Source organism: Geotrypetes seraphini, chromosome 6 (assembly GCF_902459505.1).
Source record: "Geotrypetes seraphini chromosome 6, aGeoSer1.1, whole genome shotgun sequence".
NCBI lineage: Eukaryota > Metazoa > Chordata > Amphibia > Gymnophiona > Dermophiidae > Geotrypetes > Geotrypetes seraphini.
In genome coordinates, this window is record NC_047089.1 from 47,081,578 (window position 1) to 47,101,207 (window position 19,630).

Sequence of the window (19,630 nt, forward strand, 5' to 3'; positions counted from 1 at the left end):
AAATACAAGCCGCAAGCCATGTGAAAATAATTATCTTGGTCACTGGGTGGCCAAGTCTGCTGGGATCAAAGGAGATGAACAACCGAGGAGATGCTCTGTGTGGCTTAGTCCTTCGTAAGTAATAAGCCAAGGCTCTTTTACAGTCCAAGGTATGAAGAGCTGTTTCGCCAGGGTGAGAATTAGGCTTTGAAAAGAAAACTGGTAGCACAATTAACTGATTTAGATAAAATTCTGTGACCACTTTTGATAAGAATTTAGGATGGGTGTGGAGAACTACCTTATCATGGTGAAAAGCTGTAAAAGGTGGGTCCGACATCAACACCTGAAACTCACTCACTCGACGAGCAGAAGTGATGGAGATTAAAAATACCACTTTCCAAGTGAGATATTTAAGATGAACAGATGACATTGGTTCAATTGGAAGCTTTATCAGTCTGGTGAGAACAACATTAAGATCCCAAACTACTGGCGGTGGTTATGAGAGGCGGCATGATGTTGAAAAGACCTTTCATAAATCTGGAAACAAGAGGATGAACCACAAGAGATTTATTGTTGACTTGAACATGGAAAGTACTAATAGAACCAAGGTGAACTCTGTCTGAAGTGATTTTAAGACTCGAGCTGGATAAGTGTAAAAGATATTCCAACACTGAAGGTATGGAGGAGGATGACGCATCGTGATGATGAAGATCACACCATGCTGAAAAACATGTCCACTTCTTTAGGTCCATAAGTGCTCTCAATGGTCCTGTCAATTTGTTCTGGAATTAGACAACTTATTTAAAGAAGACTCCACCACAAGAGATTGATGTTGTAATTGGGGCTTGTCAAACCCAGGACAAGATTGTACTCTATAAAGTGAATCTAATTTCCATGATGCTACAGGGACAAGAAGGGGAGTCTCTCACTTCTTAAACATGGTATCTTTCTTGAGGTTATGAAAAGGTAGTTTCAAAAGATCTTGCTTGAAATCTAAGGTGTTAAAAAGATATGCTCTTAGCCCAGATTCAGCTTCTGTTCTTACTAGGAAAGCTTGACTCAGTGGTCGTATGTACTTAGTGAAAGATAGACTTTATAGTGGTGATCGGCACCTTTGAGGAGATGGATCTGACTCTAGACCAGTGTTCTTCAACCTTTTGACACCTATGGACAGGTGGAAATAAAATAATTATTTTGTGGACCAGCACTGGAATGAAGAACACTGGGCTAAGTTGTGGGCCAGACCCCGCCCATCTCTACCCAATCTCTTCCCCAGACCCCGCTCCCATAATAGTACTAATTGTAACACCATTTTTTCCATTCATTTTTCATATACAAACACACACAATATAATCGTATTAATAACACATAGTGGTTAACCACAAAATTAAACTGCACAAAGCACACTGTATGCTTCTCAATATTCATTCCTACCAGAACACAGATAACCCCATACAAATACGGGACCAAAAATTAAAAGTACTAATATATACAAACAAACCCTAAGATGCAAGACTGCATGCAGTACATCCCCAGAGAAAAAGAAACAAATGCATTTCTTCCTGAACAGACAGCAGATGTAAATCAATCACGAAATTAAAAAATAAAATCCTTTCCCCCACTGTTGTTGTCTCCCTCCCTCCATGCTGTGCCTTGCCTTCTGGTCTGCCCTCCAGTGTTATCTTCGGGCCGGCTCCCTCTTCCTCAGTGCTGCAGTGCACAAAGCCGTGGGCAGCGGCTCCTCACATGTCCTGCACCTCATCTGGAAGCCTTCCCTTTGACGTTGTGACATCAGAGAGAAGGCTTCCTGTTCAGGCACAGGACGCGCGTAGGAGCCTCTGCCTATGACTTTGTGTACTGAGGAAGAGGGAGCCGGTCCGAAGACAACACCGCATCGATCGCACTGTGGACTGGCACCTGAAGAGCACTGTCTGGGGCCTGATGCACGTGCCGGCCCTGTGGACCAGCAGGAAATTTCTGCAGACCGACGGTTGAAGAACCCTGCTCTAGACCATAAGACTCTGGTGCTGAGTATTTTGGGTCAGAGTAGTCATGCGGAGACAGATCCGAGTAAAATTCTTCTATACCTGTAGATTTCATATATTCACTTCTGGAAGAGAAGCAATACTGAGAGGCTTGGTGGCTATGGTGCTGAAGGGAGCATCGAGAAGGACTTTGATGCCTCCTCTGATGTTGGTCTGATATCAATGAAGATGAGGTGCTTTGATGTCGATATATGGACTTGCGTTGAGTAGGAGATTTAGAGCATGTACTGTGTGGCCTCAATGAGCCTTGCTCAGGCTGAGCCAATACTGGAAGAATCGGTGCAGCAAATGGTGCCGATTGGTTTTACAGCATGGCTGCCAACTCCTTGTGGAACAGTTTTCGAAGTTGATCCTGAATGGATAATTGCAGTACTGAGGGTTCCAACTGTATCTCTGGTGCAACAGTGTGTCGGTTGGGGAACTCGATGTAGAGGCATGCCTCAAGGGTAACAACTGCTGTATGGATGGTGATTGAGACTGCTTGCATGTATCAACTTACTCAATACTGGAGATACCAGCTTTGAATGGTAAGGAGAAGAATGTGAATCCTTCTTAGCTGGTTTACCAGATGGAGCTAGTACCAATGTCAAGTGAGGTTCAGATGCTGCTTTACTGATGTCCAATGCAGTCAACATTGAGCCTTTAAGTAGTGCTTTTGCAGCTTTGAGCAGCAAGAACAAGAGTCGACTTGGTGGTCAGGACCAAGGCACTGAAGACACCAGTTATGGGGATCAGTGACTGAAATAGCCCTGTTAAACCAAGAACACCCCCTGAAGCTGCTAGAAGGCTTTGACATAGATGGGAAAACCGCCGATGCGAAACTCAAAAGACTCAGTTGCTACCAGGGATCGCATGAAAAGAAGACCAGAATTGATCGAGACATCCAATTGGGACCCCGGCTTGAGAGGGGTTACAGGGGCCTAAACTCTGGAAGAAATAAAATTTTAAAGATTCAAAATTTTTGAAAGAAAAAAATGAGGAAAATAATGAAAGGAACTAAATGGGAAGACAAAAAAGTGGAAAAAAGTGCTTTGGATTAAGCTCCAAACAATTAGTCTTCTTAGCTTCATGGTAAAAAAGTGCTTTGGATTAAGCTCCAAACAATTAGTCTTCTTAGCTTCATGGTAAAAAAGTGCTTTGGATTAAGCTCCAAACAATTAATCTTCTTAGCTTCATGGTAAAAAGTGCTTTGGTTTAAGCTCCAAACAATAAGTCTTCTTAACTCCACAGAAAACTACTAAGAACTGATGGTCCCGTGAGCCAATATTGGGTGGGAAGGCCCTCCCGCATGCACAGTACAGGCTATCTCAAGATTTCTAATGATACTACACTTTAGGACTGTCCGTACCGGGTTCCGTGGACGATGTCACCCACATGTGAGAATATGCTGCCTGCTTATCCTGGGATAATTACCTACATTATAAATCCAACCACTCCTTTGCCTTGAATGTGAATTCCAAGTTCTTTATAAGATCTAAATGGTCCATCTAGTTGCCTCAACAGTTAGTCAAGTGTCTTTATAAAGAATACTGATTTCTTGCCATGTCTCACTCACAAGATGTGACTGTTGAGGCAACTGGATGGACCATTCAGGTTTTTATCTGCTGTCATTTACTATGTTAATATTAAGGGGACCCCTTCATTAGGCTGAGATAAGTATTCAGCTTTTAATCAATCAGTCAGGATGGGGATGTCACAGGTAATCATATCATCTTCATTTTTCACAATTCTCTTAGGGTCATTATCCAAATGCTTTTCTAGTACACTGATGTAATGTTTACAGGGTTTCCAGTGAATGAGACATGCGTCCTTGTGTTTTTTTCTGTATAGAAATTCTTCACCTTCAGCTACAAGATGAGTAACTGTGTTTAGAACCACAGCTAAACAATAGTTAGCTATCACCAATGATTTTTTGCGACTAGATCAAAGCTTTTCAAACTTTGCTGGACCAAGCAAATAAATTTAACACAAGTCAAGAATAAAATCCAGAACTGTGAAGAGAAAATCCCAATCCCACAATCGGTGAACAGGGTTCTCATTACAGAAATCAGATGATGGAATAAGATTGAAAATTTGGAGAATTAATCCTAGTATAGCTTCTATTTTGTAAATGTTCTTAGATTTTCTTTTACTTTAATGTATGTTCAAAAGGTAATCGACTGAGATCCTCAAGTTTCTTCTTCTAACTTTTCAACCCATGTTGAGAAGAGAAGATGTAATGATTTATATCAGTGTTCTTCAACTGCTGGTCCATGGACTGGTGCCGGTCCGCAGAAATTTTCTGCCAGTCCACACAGGGCCGGTGAGATCAGTGGAGCTCTGACGTTTTGCTTCCCAGCTCTCAATACTTGCCTGTAACAGTGCCAATAGCGTCAGAGCAGCGATTCGCTTAGGCAGCCTTGGGTCCTTTGATGGGTCGCGCTGCCTCTGAGGAAAGAGAAAGTTGCTTCATCAGAGGTGGGCTGCGACTCAGCAAAAGCCTCAAGGCTGCCTAAGTGAATCACTATGCTGATGCTACTGGCACTGCTGCAGGCAAGTACTAAGGGGAGTGGAGGGAAGGGGAAGAAGCCACTGATGGAGGCTGGGAAGCTGCTGGATAAAGAGAGAGCTGCTACTGGACCGGGAGGAAGAAGGACAGATGCTTCTGGGAGGGGAGGAGGGAAAGGGGAGAGTTACTGATGGACTGGAGAGATCAGATGGAATGGAGAGATCAGATGAGGGAAAGGGGAGAGACAGAAGAATGAGAAAGTAGAGAGAGATTGATGCTGGGAAGGGGGTCAGCAGAGAAATAAGGAGGGGGAACAAAGATGCTAGATCTGGTGTAGGAAAGATAAAAATGAAGAGAGCAGAATGAATCATGGGAAAAGGAGAGCAGGCTGGATGGAAAGGGGAGAGGGGCATAGAAAGAAGGCAGATATTATATGGAAGGGGGAGAGGACAGACAGTGGATGGAAGGAGCAGATGTTGGATTGAAGAAACAGAGAGGGCAGATGCTGAATGGAAGAGAGTGAAAAGAAGATGAAAGCAGAAACCAGAGACAACAAAAGGTAGAAAAAAATAATTTTATTTCTATTTTGTGATTAAAATACATCAGATTTGAAATATGTATCCTGCTAGAGCTGGTGTTAGACATAACTGGGGACTGCAAAGTCCTGGCAGTGCTTCTTTAGCTTCCAGCTGGCTTAGGGCTCTATCTGACCAGGATGCAGTTGCCCTAGTTGCACTCCCCTAACACCTTTCCTGTCATAGTGACTGCGGTATACTGTTAGCATAATATTTCTGTGTAGCATTCTGTAATAATTTGGCTTATTCAATTTTCTTGATAGTAGAGGGGATATATGTGAAGGGAGGGGAGATAGGGGTTGTGTTGATCCTTGCTGTGTATTATTTGTATTTATAAAATGACAATTGTACTGAATATTGTTTCTTTTTATACTTTAATAAAAATACGTTCAATATAAAATCATAACTATTTGAGGCTTGTGAGGATGGGATCAGATGGTTTGCGAGGATCAAGCTCGTGGGGACGGGGCAGAGACGGTTTTTTAAATTTCAGTCTTAGTAGTTTGCCGGTCCACAAAATAATTCTTTAATTTCCATTGATCCATAGGTGTAAAAAGGTTGAAGAACACTGATTTATATCATCCTAGGCTCTGCAACGATTTGGGTGGTGGGGGAGTGCACTGGAGGCAGGAGGGGTTGGGCTTCCTCCTGCCCGTATCCGATCGGGGGGTGGGTGGTTGCAGGGGCACGAAGGGTTGGGCTCCCTCCTGCCCATATCTGTTCAGGGGGGTTGCCGGGGCAGGAGGGATTGGGCTCCCTCCTGCACGGATCAATTCGGGGGGGGGGCATGAAGTGTTGGGCTCTCTTCTGCCCGGATCCGATCGGGGGGTCGCTTGGGCAGGAGAGATTAGCTCTCTCTCTCCTGCCGCAATGGCAATCCCCCACCCCCCCAACTGCGGCACTTCAGAGGGAGGATCGTGGCAGGAGAGATGAGGCATTTCTCCTGCCGCCATCGTTGCGGTAAGGGGTGGGCAGGTTGTCGGGGCCGCTGAGCAGCTCAGCGGCCCCTTTTCAACACTTATGTCTGTTTTGACTTGGTCTAAGTCATAACGTATAAGTGTCGACTAAGCAATCTGTTCAAACTTTTGGTTATATGACTAAGTCTAGGTTGGCATACCTCCCGCCCTTTCCTCTCCTCTAAAAATGCCTCCTTTACCTCTAGGCGTTGGCAGGGGAAAGGCCTAAGCTGGTTTTAGATACGTCTGAAACCAGGTTTGATTATCGGTACTTGGATGATCTGGCTTTTTGATTGTCCAAGTACTGATTTAGGCCACTTTTTAGACTTTTTTTTTAAATTATGAGCCCCTTAGTCTTTACTAATCAGTTTTACCTGCAAGGCAAAATAACTACATTTCATTTTTCCTACATGCTGAAAGAATAAATTAGAATACTTACCTTATGTGAACTGGGTCTACTATGATACAGCTGTTGTGAATGATGGTTGTACTGGCTGCTATTATATGATCCCATTTCTCTCATAATATTGTTAGTTTGAAGCTTTCCTGGTCGGCAGACTGTTAAAGAAACTCTTTCTCCACTAGCCTAAAAAATAAAAGACTTATTATATAATACAATAAATTGCCATCACTGCCTATAATAAGTAAAATGAATACAATGGCACCTTGGTTTGCGAGCATAATTCGTTCCAGAAGCATGCTCGCAATCCAAAGTACTTGTATAGCAAAGCAACTTTCCCCATAGGCCATAATGGCAACTTGGATGATTCGTTCCACCCGACCCCTGAGCTGACACCTGACCTGACCCCTGAGCCGGCACCTGAACTGACCCCTGAGCCAACCCTGGGAACCGGCAGTATTGTTCCCCCCCCAAGGCCACCGGCGCTGCTCCCTCCCTCTACGATCGCCTCCTCCCCCCCCCCCACTAACCAGCCCTGTCCTTACCCGTGCGCCGCCGGTGTTAGAAAGTGCCTGCCGCCGGTATTCTGCTGGGCTGCTGCTGGGCCTTGAGCATCTGTGGATGCTCAAGGCCTTCTGGATCTCACCCTCTCCGAGATTCTCATGAGACTCGAGATCTCATGAGAATCTCGGAGAGGGTGAAATCCAGAAGGCCTTGAGCATGCACAGATGCTTGAAGCCCAGTAGCAGCCCAGCAGAAAACCTGCGGCAGGCACTTTCTAACACTGGTGGCGCACTGGTAAGGACAGGGCCGGTCAATGGGAGGGGAGGGAGGGGGGAGGAAGCGATCGCAAAGGGAGGGAGCAGCGCCGGTGGCCTTGGGGGGAGCAGTACTGCTGGTTCCCGGAGTCGGGTTGGGGCTCGCAAATCGAGTCAATGCTCGGTTTGCGAGTTAGTTTGCTCGAGTGTTTTGCTCGTCTTGCAAAACACTCGCAAACCGTGTTACTCGCAAACCGAGGTTTGACTGTACTTTCAAACATATTTGTGAAACTTAAATGTTAAATCTTATTTTTCCAAAACATTTTACTTTGGCAATATGACAATAAGGTTTAATATTTGTGAAAGGTAGCAAACTAGCCTTTCACATAAAAAGAAATCATTAAGCATTTTTAAAGAAATATTGGTTGCTAAGTGACATAGTCCAATATAATTATGCTATGTTGTGTGTTTATTTGACTTTGGACCGAAGATACTGCAACATTTATTTAAGTTGATGCTGCAATTCTTAAAACCCTATATGCTAAAACGCTATAAACTATCATTAGTCATTTAAAAGTTTATGTGACTGAAAAAAAACTAATAACAGATCTGAAATCAGTGTGAAAACTGATTTAGAAAAATGTGCTGTATTGTCAGATGATTCCCCCCCAAAAAAATTTTTTTTGTTGCCTTGTCAACACTTAGTGCTGATGAACTTTCAATAGGTTTCCGTGATAAAATCATCAGTCTCCAGGACTCCTTGGTATCTGTCTCTCCTTCTCCTGTATCGTCCACAAGTGACAACTCTGAAATTATTTGTAATTAAAATTACTCTCAAGCTTCATTACCCATGGTACCAGTAGCATCATTCACCTCCTTCAATCTTCATACAGGTACTTCTCTAAAGAAAATAATTACATGTTTAAAAACATACATCTCCCCAATCGATCCTGTTCCTGCTTCACTTTTATCACGTTTCATTGATCCACTTCTTGAACCATTATTATTGATGGTCAATAATAGCCTCTCTACTGGCGATTTTCCCTTGGATTGGAAAAAAGCAGTAGTCACTCTTCTCTTGAAGACTTGTAGCTCTGACCCAAACATTATGACCAACTACAGGCCCATTTCCAACCTGCCATTTGTTTCCAAGATTGTAGAAAAAGCAGTTGCTTCTCAATTATCAGATTTTCTCACAAAAACAAACGCATTACACCCACGTCAAACTGGGTTTTGTTTGAATCATTCCACAAAACACACTCTCCTTGGATTGCTAAATCATATTAGACAAACATTAGACAGTGGTCGTGATGTTTTTCTGTTTTCTTTACACGTCAGCGGCCTTCGATCTGGTTGATCATGACACATTACTCCAACGCCTAGAAGAATTACAGGTTAGTAGTTCAGATCTTACCTTACTGATCGTTCTTATTCAGTTAATTACTCCCAACACCTTTTCCTGCTCTTTTCCAATAAAATCAGGTGTTCTGCAGGGCTCTATTTTAGGTCCAACACTGTTCAATATTTTTCTCCACCACTCACTCATTTTACAGTCTCTTGGATTTACACTCTATAATTAAGTAGATGACATACAGCTTATCTTTCCCTTAGATACATATTCTCTCTCATGCTATGCATCCATTTCTGCGAAACTGGACATTGTTGCTGAATGACTTTCAGCAAATAAGCTCAAGGATAACGCCCAAAAAAACAGCAGTGATGATTTTTTCCTACAAAAAAACCCCCCCAAAAATCAAACAAAGGACAAAACTTACCTGAACACACTTTAAAATTTCACCATGAAAGGAGTCCCTTTATAATTTTCATCAAAGACCAAAATCCTGGGTGTTATAATAGACAATACCCTAAGCTTTCACTCACACATCTCTAAAATGGTACCCTCATCCTTCTAAGCTCTTTGTCAAATCTGATCCATTCAGTCATTTCTTCAACAAAGTTCCCTTCATATTCTCATATATTCCCTTTTCTGTCTAAAATTAAATTATTGCAACTCCATTCTCGTTGAACTCCTGAAATATCAACTACACCGATTACAATTAGTTCAGAACACTGCTATAACATTACTCCATCACTGTTCTAAGTTTGTTCACATTGCACCTCTTCTAAAATCAGAGCATATCCTTCCGGTGTCCTATCGTATTCCTTTCAAATTCAATATTCTTTCTCATCAAATCTTATCAAGTGGTTTCTCTTCTTTTTTTAACATAATCTTTAGATCCCATATAAGAAACAGAGGCTCTACGCTCTTTGCACCAACAGTTGTTAGTTTTTCCTTCATTTCGCCAATTTTTCCTTGACTTTCATAGAACTCTTCATTTTCCGTCATGGCTCCTACTTTCTGGAACTCTTTGCCTTACTATCTCCATTCTGAAAAATAATTTACAACATTCAAAATGCAATTAAAAGTATACAATTTCTCCCTGGCTTTCTGTTCTTAACTTCTGCCAAATGCAAAAGCTTGTATACAATCCCATCCATACCTGCTCGCTTAACTTCATCTCATGTGGGCAGATTGAAGAAAATGTTTCCATTTTTCAACCATATCATTGTTTTCTTCTCTTTCCCCCAACTTTTTTGTTTATTGTAACTTACCCATCTCTTTCTCCCCTTATGTTTCCATAGCCATTTGTTTAATGTCTGATTTTTATATTTTGTTATAACTTTTGTTCCCTACCCTTTTTATTTTTACATTTTTATTATATTTTTATTGTACACCGCTTAGATTTACCTTGGTTTTATTAGCGGTATATCTAATAAATTGAGCTTGAACTTGAAGCAGTCCAGAGGAAGGGGATGAAAATGGTAGGAGGTTTGCACCAGAAGACATATGAAGAGAGACTGGAAGCCCTGAATATGTATACCCTAGAGCAGTGTATCGCAAACTGTGTGCCGCGGCACACCAGTGTGCCTCCTGAGATTTCAGATGTGCCACAGTACACTGGAGAAGAGGAGAGATGCCGGCGCAGTTGTCTACAAGACGTGCCTCTCGCGAAGAGAGGCACATTCTGTAAGCAATCTCCCGATGCTGATACCTCATCTCTCTTTTCTCTCCAGCTCTTCTCGCCGGTTCTTCTCTCTTTCTCTCTGCCAGCCCTTCTCTCCTTTTGGTGCAAGGCCCATTTGAAGGGCCTTTGCGCATGTGCTGACGGCGGCGCGTGACATCATCACACCGATGCCAGCGCACTTTTGGGTGTCTCGAGCCGGGGACACTAGGTTTAATGTGCCCCAGTTTGAAAAAGTTTGCGAGACACTGCCTTAGAGGAAAGGAGGGACAGGAGAGATATGATTCAGACGTTCAAATACTTGAAAGGTATTAAACGTAGAAAAAATATTTTCCAGAGAAAGGAAAATGGTAAAACCAGAGGGCATAATTTGAGGTTGAGGGGTGGTAGACTCAAGAGCAATGTTAGGAGATTCTTCTTTACAGAGAGGGTGGTTGATGTGTGGAATGTGAGGGATGTAGTGGAGAGGAAAACGTCACAGAGTTCAAACAAGCGTGGGATGAACACAGAGGATCTCTAATCAGAAAATAATGGGTATATATTGAAGGAACTAAGGCCAGTACTGGACAGACTTGCAAGGTCTGTGTCCCGTATATGGACATTCAGTTGAGATGGCTGGGGAGGGCTTAGATGGCTGGGATGGTTAAGATGGGCTGGAGTAAGCTTTGACAGAGACTCCAGCCATGGTTGAACCAGGCCCTGCACTTCCGGTGCACATCTTCAACTGAAGAACCGAGTTGCCTTTTTGAGGTCACCATGAAGTCAAACATTGGACCTATTGTCTCACAATGGCCTGGAATGTTTTCAGGGACAATGACCACTCTCCTGGATCTAATGTCTATCTGCTGAGATAATCCGCTTGCATATTGTCCACCCCAGCCATGTCCACAACAGAGATCACCTGAAGGTGTGTTTCTGCCGAACAGACCCCTCGGCTCTGGCCTCAGGCTGCTCGGGGGGGTCTGCTGCCTGGTAAAGATGTGGGCCGATGATCTTGTAAACTTTCCATAAGATCATCTAGGCCTTTGCCAAACAGCATCTATTCCCTAAGTGAGAACCCACTCAGTGTTGCTTTAGAGGTGGAATCATCCACCCATTGTCTGATCCAAAGCATAAGACGGACAGAGATCGACTATGCCGAGACTTTCTCCATGACTGTGATTATATCATAGAGTGCATCTGCTGCTTAGTCTACTCCAACACAAGCTGTGGCAGGGGCTCAGCTTCTACCAGGTTCTCATTTCATAGCCTGGAATGGCAGGCGTGCACCACAAAGGAAGCCGCGGCTGCAATTTTAATTCCTTAAGATAGAGCTTCAAACTGCCTCCTGAGGACCATAACTACTCTGGTCCTGCAGATCCTTTAAACTATGCCTCCCTCACTTGGCAGGGAAGTGCGTTTGGTCATTGGGATATCAGGGAACCCACCTTTGGCATAGAAAACATTTGCTGAAATTCCTGATCCATGGGATATAGTTTAGTCATGGTTTTAGCCACTTTCAGGGATCTCTAGGTGCTCTGCAACCAGGATCCTCATGTCCGGGTGCCACGGAAAAGAAGTAAGCTGAGCCCAGATCCCACAGAAGAAAATACTGAGCGGTTGGGGTTTGCGGAGAATCTATTTTCAGTACTTGAAGTGACTGTAAAGATCTTGAACAATGCATAGGACAGCCAGTAGACAGAGGGATCTTCTTCCTGGTCTACGGTCGATATAGCCTCCTGGTCTTCCATATGAGAGGCTACCTCTCCCACCAAGGAAGCTTCACTTTGAGACAATAAGGGGAATAAATATGAATCCTCATCCTCCAAGTCCCTGCCTGAGGGACCATCAAAGTCCAGAATAGCTTCTGTTTTCAGGAAAGAAGGGCTCTGAGGCTCCAGAGGGGACTGCACAAAGGTTCGCTTGCCAGTGGACCTAACAGGCAGAAATCTGCCTTGTGCATAAGCCTGCCATAGGAGATTAATGAACTCCAGAGTAAAGGCCCGAGAGGGTAATTCTCCTTGCCCCTTAGGGTGGAGCAAATGCCTTTTCTTGGGCTGCGAAGGGCCACTGTTCCAGGGCTCCAGAAGGTGTTTCATTCACCTCGATGGGACCATCTGCCTTTCTCCAGCCCTAGACGACTTTGGAGGGGCTAAGCACGAAGCTCCTGCTCTTTCACCCCATACCGCACAGTAGATGGCACAAGGTGCTCTTCAGCTGCCCATTCAGTGCAAATAAAGCATGATATAGGGGGTGGTAGGGTCTGAGGACTCCATCACAATTAGTTTTGAGACAAAAGAAGGTATTTTGAAGAAGTTGGAGAACTAAAAAAAAAAAAATTGGGAAATCCAAGATGGCCACTGTGACATCATTTTGACGCCCAAAAAGCAGCTTCAAAATGCTTCAGGGCTAACCGAAAAAGTAAAAAAAGGATTTTAGAAGAGGGGGACCAAAGACCCAACTGCAGAAACAGTCAAAACACAGTTTTCAAGAACCCCACCCCCCACGATTTTCTCCATAGGCTGTCAGTTTGTACTCACAGACCATATGATGTGGGAAAAGTGTTGCAGCCTGCTTCAGCTCATTTAAAGTGTAGCTGGAATTGGAGCTATGCTGAGATCTTTGTGCTGCCAGTCTAACCTTAGTTGGACTGAACCTCTACCCCTCCAAACCACGACCCAACACAGAAAAAAGGGGAGAGGCGAAGTCACTGAGCAACCCAAGGAACACTGTGCTCCAGCTCCTGACCAAGTCAAGCGAGTAAATACCGAGGGTCTAGAATCCTAAGCTACATAAATCTTCAGCATGCTGGTAGTACAGGTCCCCGAAGGCTATGCCTGCCAGCTGCAGATTTAATGTCTGCTACTCTCCAAGTAGGCAACGCAGTGCCTTGAAGCCTTGCAAAAAATCCAAGAACAAACTGAAAAAACAGAAACCACTACCACAAAACAAGAAATAAATGGAGCAGATCAGAGAAACACCTTTCATGCTTGTCTGCAGAAGGAAGAATTGAAGGGAGCAGCAGAAACTGTTGAGAAGGAGGAGGAATTGAAAAGTTGTGATTGACATCTTCTGCTGTATGCTTGCGAGCACAGATGGTAACCCTATGGTTCAGCATAGCCAATGCCTTCATGGAATTGGAAACAATATTCTAGGAGAGGTATCTGAAGTGTTAACTGTTGTAAAAGATGTTTAATCTAAATAAAACTCAGTGTCACTTTACCCTTCTTATAGAATCTTGAAGTGCCCTCTGCTAGAAACCCTATCATCAAAGGCATGAACTGAGGCACACATTTGGACAAAACCAAAAAGATCAATGTACTGAAGTATAGGTGAGTTAAGGTGAGTATAGGTGAGTTAAGGTGGGTTTAATATGCAATAAAGCTGTGTTATCTTTGCTGCCTGTATGCATTAGTCTATGTTTGTTAACATTTATTAAGGAGCTGTGTAAGGTATTAATATATGTTAATGTTTTTACATGCTATTTACAGCAAAATCCTCAAATCCCCGGGAAGGGTACGCAGTTTGAAACAATGAATGAAATTGCCTTCCTCAGGGATCCTTAAGAAACAGAAATTGAAGACATAAATGGAACTGATTTGAAGGAAAATAAAATAAAAATAAAACTATACAAATAATAAAATGAAAATAGGATTGGAAGTGAATTTTGTAAGGCGATGATACAGTAAAACAAAAATGAAAATGTATGATCTATATGTACATCATTGTTTAATTCATTTTTGCATGCGCATTTGGATGCCTCTCCAATCAGTCTTTGCATTCTATTATAATTGTTTTATTATTTATATTTGTTGTTTATATATAATTTTAGTTCACATCCTAGTTTTCAACATAAGCAGAACATTATGTTTGTGGTTTTATCAAATATGATCACAGTATGTGCTGAAAACATATCATTTCTATGTTTCCTTGTTTTTACATGAGCAGAACACTGTGCATGTGGTTTTAACAACATGACCATTTGGGGTGTATTGATAATGTATGTTCTACACGTACATCATTATTGTTTAATGCTTTCTTGATGTTACCAATCATCTCTAATTTGGTATTATTTATTAATTTTAAATTTTAAAAATAGTTTTAATGGCTGTTTGCTCGATGTACCTGAGAACACACTTTATATATGGATTACCTTACATCGGGCTTTATTCTACAATCCGCTTTTACAAGATTTTAGATCCATACCAAACGCAAAGGCAAAACTTCAATTCCAACATAGTCTCCTAATTGCCATCCATCATGTCTTTTATGGGAATCATTTTAAGATCCCAAACCAAAATACAAACAATTTGAACTTAGAACTCTGTTAAAATGTACAGTGCTGCATACGCCTTTCAGCGCTTTAGAAATAATAAATAGTAATAGTAGTAGTAGTAGTAGTGTTGCCACCCATCAAAAAAAATTTTTTTACAGTCTTCCTTCATATCATTTGACGTAAAGTTTAAGCAAGCCAGTATTTCATTTCACATATGATTTATCAATATGTTTTTGATAAAATAAATCACTTCAGGTTTCATTTTATATCCCATCCGTTCTTATAAAGAAAACATTTCAAACTATACTCCAAACAATCGTTCTTTTTCACACAGGGGAATTGCATGTCACATACATCATTCTCTCATACGTCACCAAACCCAGCCATTCTTTTCAGGATCGGTACATGTCTACATCATCAATTCTAGCCTCTTTTAGTTGTTTCATGATTGGCACATGTCAGCACAGCACAAGTTAATAAGGAAGCCCTCAGCTCATGTCACATTTCTACTGGTTTTCTGACAGTTGTGTTCGACAACTCGGACACTTCAGCAGGTTAAAAGTGAGTAACGCTGGATGTCTTTTTCATATAACAACACGTTTACTTTAGTGGTTTTAAATTGAGTAACTCTGGTAATTTTTCTTGTGTAATTTTTTTCATATATAAATACTTTTGGTCTTGCAAAATCGGCTGCTTACAATGCCCCTTCATATGCATATAAAATCTTGTTTCTGTTTTCAAGTTAACACTGGAAACTACTGCTTGAGACAGGTCAGTTGAAATTTACAGGCTTTAAAAAAAATTAAGTAGCGTACAAACTCATGGCATGCATTACTCATTATGGGCCCGTTATCACATGCTGTTACCAGTTTCTTCAGGACAGCATGCCGTGCTTCACAAGGTTTCTTTTGATCTTCAAGGATCCATAGACTACTTCTGCTGCAGTCACGTGGTTCAATCATGGCTTTAAAATTGCCACTTTTTCAACACACAAACTAAGGTGGTTTATTCATTTGGTTCAGAGTTGCATCTAGCTCACAGCTTTTAATCATGTTTTTAATTATTACTTTTGTTTCCTTTCATTTTTTTGTTTTTACTGTATGATTGTCTTACAAAATTCACTTCCAATCCAATTTTCATTTTATTATTTGTATAGTTTTATTTTCCATCAAATCAGTTCCATTTATGCCTTCAATTTCTGTTTCTCAAGGACCCCTGAGGAAAGCAATTCTATTGCAGAAACACGGCCCACCCAGGGTCTAGTTCAGTTTTTTCTGAGAATATGGTATGACTTTGTATTGCTCGACACAGACTGTTGTCATGATTGTAATAAATATCACATTTTAAAATTCACATCCTGGTGTCTCCAGGAACTGGTTCCACTCTTTGTGACTTTTTACATGCTATTTACACATTAACGCATTAGTAAATCTAGGTTTTAATATGAGCTTGTTTTTTATATTGAACTTTTTCAATAAAGTGATGCAACTTACCTGTATAATCTGTGCAGCAAGCTCTGGTGTACCATGTTTCAGGTCATGTCCATTTATAGATAGGACTCGATCATTGCTGCAGAGTCTACCATCTTGAGCAGCCAAGCCTCCTTCCAAGAGGTCCAAGATAAAAACCCCAGGCTCATCTGTCCTACGAACTAACTTAATGCCAAGCTGTTCATTGGAATTCCTTTTAAGCAGAGCAATATGAAAGCTTTCATCTCTAAGAGAACCACTGTCAGTCTGCTGATGTGTTCGACCACCAAAACGTCTCTCTCTGAGAACAGTAAGATGCAGCACAGTGCATGGTTTGGAAAGAACAGCTCTGGCATAATTATGTGATGCATTACTGATATCAGAGTTATTAACCTATAAATAAGAGTAAAAATGATTAATCAAACAAATGTTTCAGGAATGTGTTATTCATCTTTATTGTACGTTTAGGAGGAAAAGGATACTTCCCTTTTTTTTTCCAAAAACACTTTTATTTTAAGTGAATACTCTAGAATTAAATGAAAGCCCTGACTTCAGTTAGAATGAAAGAGTTGCTTGAAATGGCCACCATACTTAGATTCACAGGGGTCTTTATAATTAAAAAAAAAAAAAAAAAAATAATAATAATAACTTTATTTTTCTATACCGCCATAGTCAGGCGACTTCTAGGCGGTTTACATTATAAAGGGATGGGGTATTTAGCTGATTGAGAAATAGTGGATAGCTAGTTTTCTTTTAGTCACCAATTAAGGTAAAGAGTAAGAGGAGAGGGTTTGAACAAGAAAGAGACCAGGAAGAACTATCAGTTTGGTTGGGGGGGGGGCATGATTTATGTCAGGAAGGGGTCCAGAGGCTTGCTCTGATGTTGGAAAGGGTGCTAAAGGTAATTTCTCTTTGTCTGGAATAGAGGTGAAGGGGTATCTAGTGTTTGTTGGTGTAGAGGAATAAGATCTGCATCTCATTTTGATTGAGAGGACTGGGTGATTAGCCATTTTCTAAGGACCGAACATTTCCTCCCCCTCATGTTAAATGTTAGTGTGCTGGCCCTGCCGAGATGTTAACATGTTACACCAACCCACGTGGAAATGCTAAATTTATCCGAGATGGATTACAACTTGACTAAATTTAGCACTTGCTACAAAATAACTGCTTATAACTTATAACTGCTTATAGCTTATAACTGTTTTATCACCCTATATGAAGATTTTGTATCCATATGCCTGCTATGTTTAGTGTACAAGCAGATTACTAATTTAATATAAGCTCACCAGTCAATGAGATACTATAGTAGTTGGCATACACTGCTAGCAGCTTTTAGTAATTCAATGCATATATTTGGTCTTCTTCCTTTGTCACAAGTCAGTTTTGTTTTTTTTTAACAAATAGTATTAAATCAATCACACAAAGGCATCTGTAGACGAGGGATGCCTTGCAATAAAAAAGGGAAAGATAATGGCAATATAACTACCTACAGGATGACAAATTTTGTAAAACAAGTTTATTTTACATTTATAGGAAGTCCATCCAAAATTAAATGAGAAAGCTGCAGTAGAGGTTCTTACTAGAGAATGACATGGGGAAATAAAATTTGTCTCCGTCTCCGCCCCATCACCCTGAGCTCAGTCCCTGTCCCATCCCCGCAAACCATCTGATCCCATCTGCAAAAACCATCTCCCTTCTGTGTTCCTATTTTCCCCATTTCCAATATCTCCCCTCTATATCTTTATACTCCCTTCTGTGTCCGGCATTGCCCCCCTGTGTCCATATACATAAGAACATAAGAATTGCCGCTGCTGGGTCAGACCAGTGGTCCATCGTGCCTAGCAGTCCGCTCATGCGGTGGCCCTTAGGTCAAAGACCAGTGCCCTAACTGAGACTAGCCTTACCTGCGTACGTTCCGGTTCAGCAGGAACTTGGGTGTTTTCCCTTATAACAGCCTTTGGAAGAGCATTCCTGTTTTCTACCACTCTCTAGGTGAGGAAGAACTTCCTTACGTTTGTACGGAATCTATCCCCTTTTAGAGAGTGCCCTCTCGTTCTCTCTACCTTGGAAAGGGTGAACAACCTGTCCTTATCTACTAAGTCTATTCCCTTCATTATCTTGAATGTTTCGATCATGTCCCCTCTCAGTCTCCTCTTTTCAAGGGAGAAGAGGTCCAGTTTCTCTAATCTCTCACTGTACGGCAACTCCTCCAGCACCTTAACCAATTTAGTCGCTCTTCTCTGGACCCTTTCGAGTATTACTGTGTCCTTCTTCATGTACGGCGACCAGTGCTGGACGCAGTATTCCAGGTGAGGGCGTACCATGGCCCGGTACAGCGGCATAATAACCTTCTCCGATCTGTTTGTGATCCCCTTCTTAATCATTACTAGCATTATGTTCACCCTTTTTGCTGCTGGTATGCATTGCGCGGACGGCTTCATTGACTTGTCGACCAGTACTCCCAAGTCTCTTTCCTGTGGAGTCTCTCCAAGTACTGCACCGGACATCCTATATTCATGTATAAGATTTATGTCACCGATATGCATCACCTTACATTTATCCACGTTAAACCTCATTTGTCATGTTGTGGCCCATTTCTCAAGTGTGTTTAAGTTACGTTGCAGATCTTCGCAATCCTCCTGCATCTTCACTACTCTGAATAACTTCGTATTGTTTGCAAATTTAATCACCTCACTTGTCGTATCAATTTCCAGGTCATTTATAAATATGTTGAAGAGCACGGGTCCAAGTACCGAACCCTGCAGCACTCCACTCGTGACGCTTTTCTAGTCCCAAGTATTGTCCATTTACCCCCAATCTCTGTTTCCTATCCGCGATCCAGTTTTTAATCCACGTGAGTATTTCACCCTCGATTCCATGGCTCACAATTTTTTAAAGTAGTCGTTCATGCAGAACCTTGTTGAACGTCTTCTGAAAATCCAGATATACAATGTCAACTGGGTCACCCTTATCTATCTGCCTGTTTACTCCCTCGAAGAAGTGCAGTAAGTTCGTCAAGCAAGATCTTCCTTTGCTGAAGCCGTGCTGGCTGGTCCTCATCAGATTGTGTCCATCAAGGTGATCAATGATGTGGTCCTATATCAGCACCTCTACCATCTTTCCTGGTACCGAAGTCAGACTCATTGGTCTGTAGTTTCCCGGATCTCCCCTCGAACCTTTCTTAAAGATCAGCGTAACACTTGCCACTTTTCAGTCTTCCTGAATACTTCCCAATTTGATCGACAGATTGGCTATTGTTCAAATATATTTTATTAAGCTCAAGAAAACAGCAAACAGGAAACCAATCGAATACAAACAAGCTCAGCTTTTTAGAATACAGAAAATCCCCCCCATCCCAACACAACCCACCCCAAAATAAATAACCTCCCCCCCAAGGGTCCTCCTTCCAAATACATCACAACCAGAGAAAGATTTACAAAAAGCAATTTAAATAGGCAGAGCAATAAATAACAAGATACAAAAATTCAACAGTTCAGCAAGCGGCTTCGGGCCAACGGGGTCATCGTTGCCCAGAAGGGTTCCCAAGTGTGTTGAAAGACCCAGCCAGGGAGAGAAGAAAGGTCTAACACATCTCTCCGTTCCCACATCAAGAGAGTAATCATTCGACAGCGCCAAAGAGAGTAATCAGGAACCGTATCCTCAAGCCAATTCAGCAAGATAC

The 19,630-nt window shown here is 41.9% G+C and overlaps 1 protein-coding gene across 6 annotated transcripts in view; it reads right to left on the minus strand.

Annotated features, from left to right (window-relative positions):
- The window catches only part of LNX2 (ligand of numb-protein X 2), a 190,304-nt gene that overhangs the window by 53,728 nt on the left and 116,946 nt on the right, over positions 1-19,630 (minus strand). For 5 of the 6 annotated variants that reach the window (XM_033947930.1, XM_033947931.1, XM_033947932.1 and 2 more), the window contains 2 exons: positions 15,973-16,341; positions 6,483-6,629 (listed from right to left, as the gene is read on the minus strand). In XM_033947930.1, the coding sequence (XP_033803821.1) occupies positions 6,483-6,629; positions 15,973-16,341 (516 nt within the window). The remainder of the gene's footprint in view (positions 1-6,482; positions 6,630-15,972; positions 16,342-19,630) is intronic. The other variant, XM_033947935.1, reaches the window with a different exon arrangement.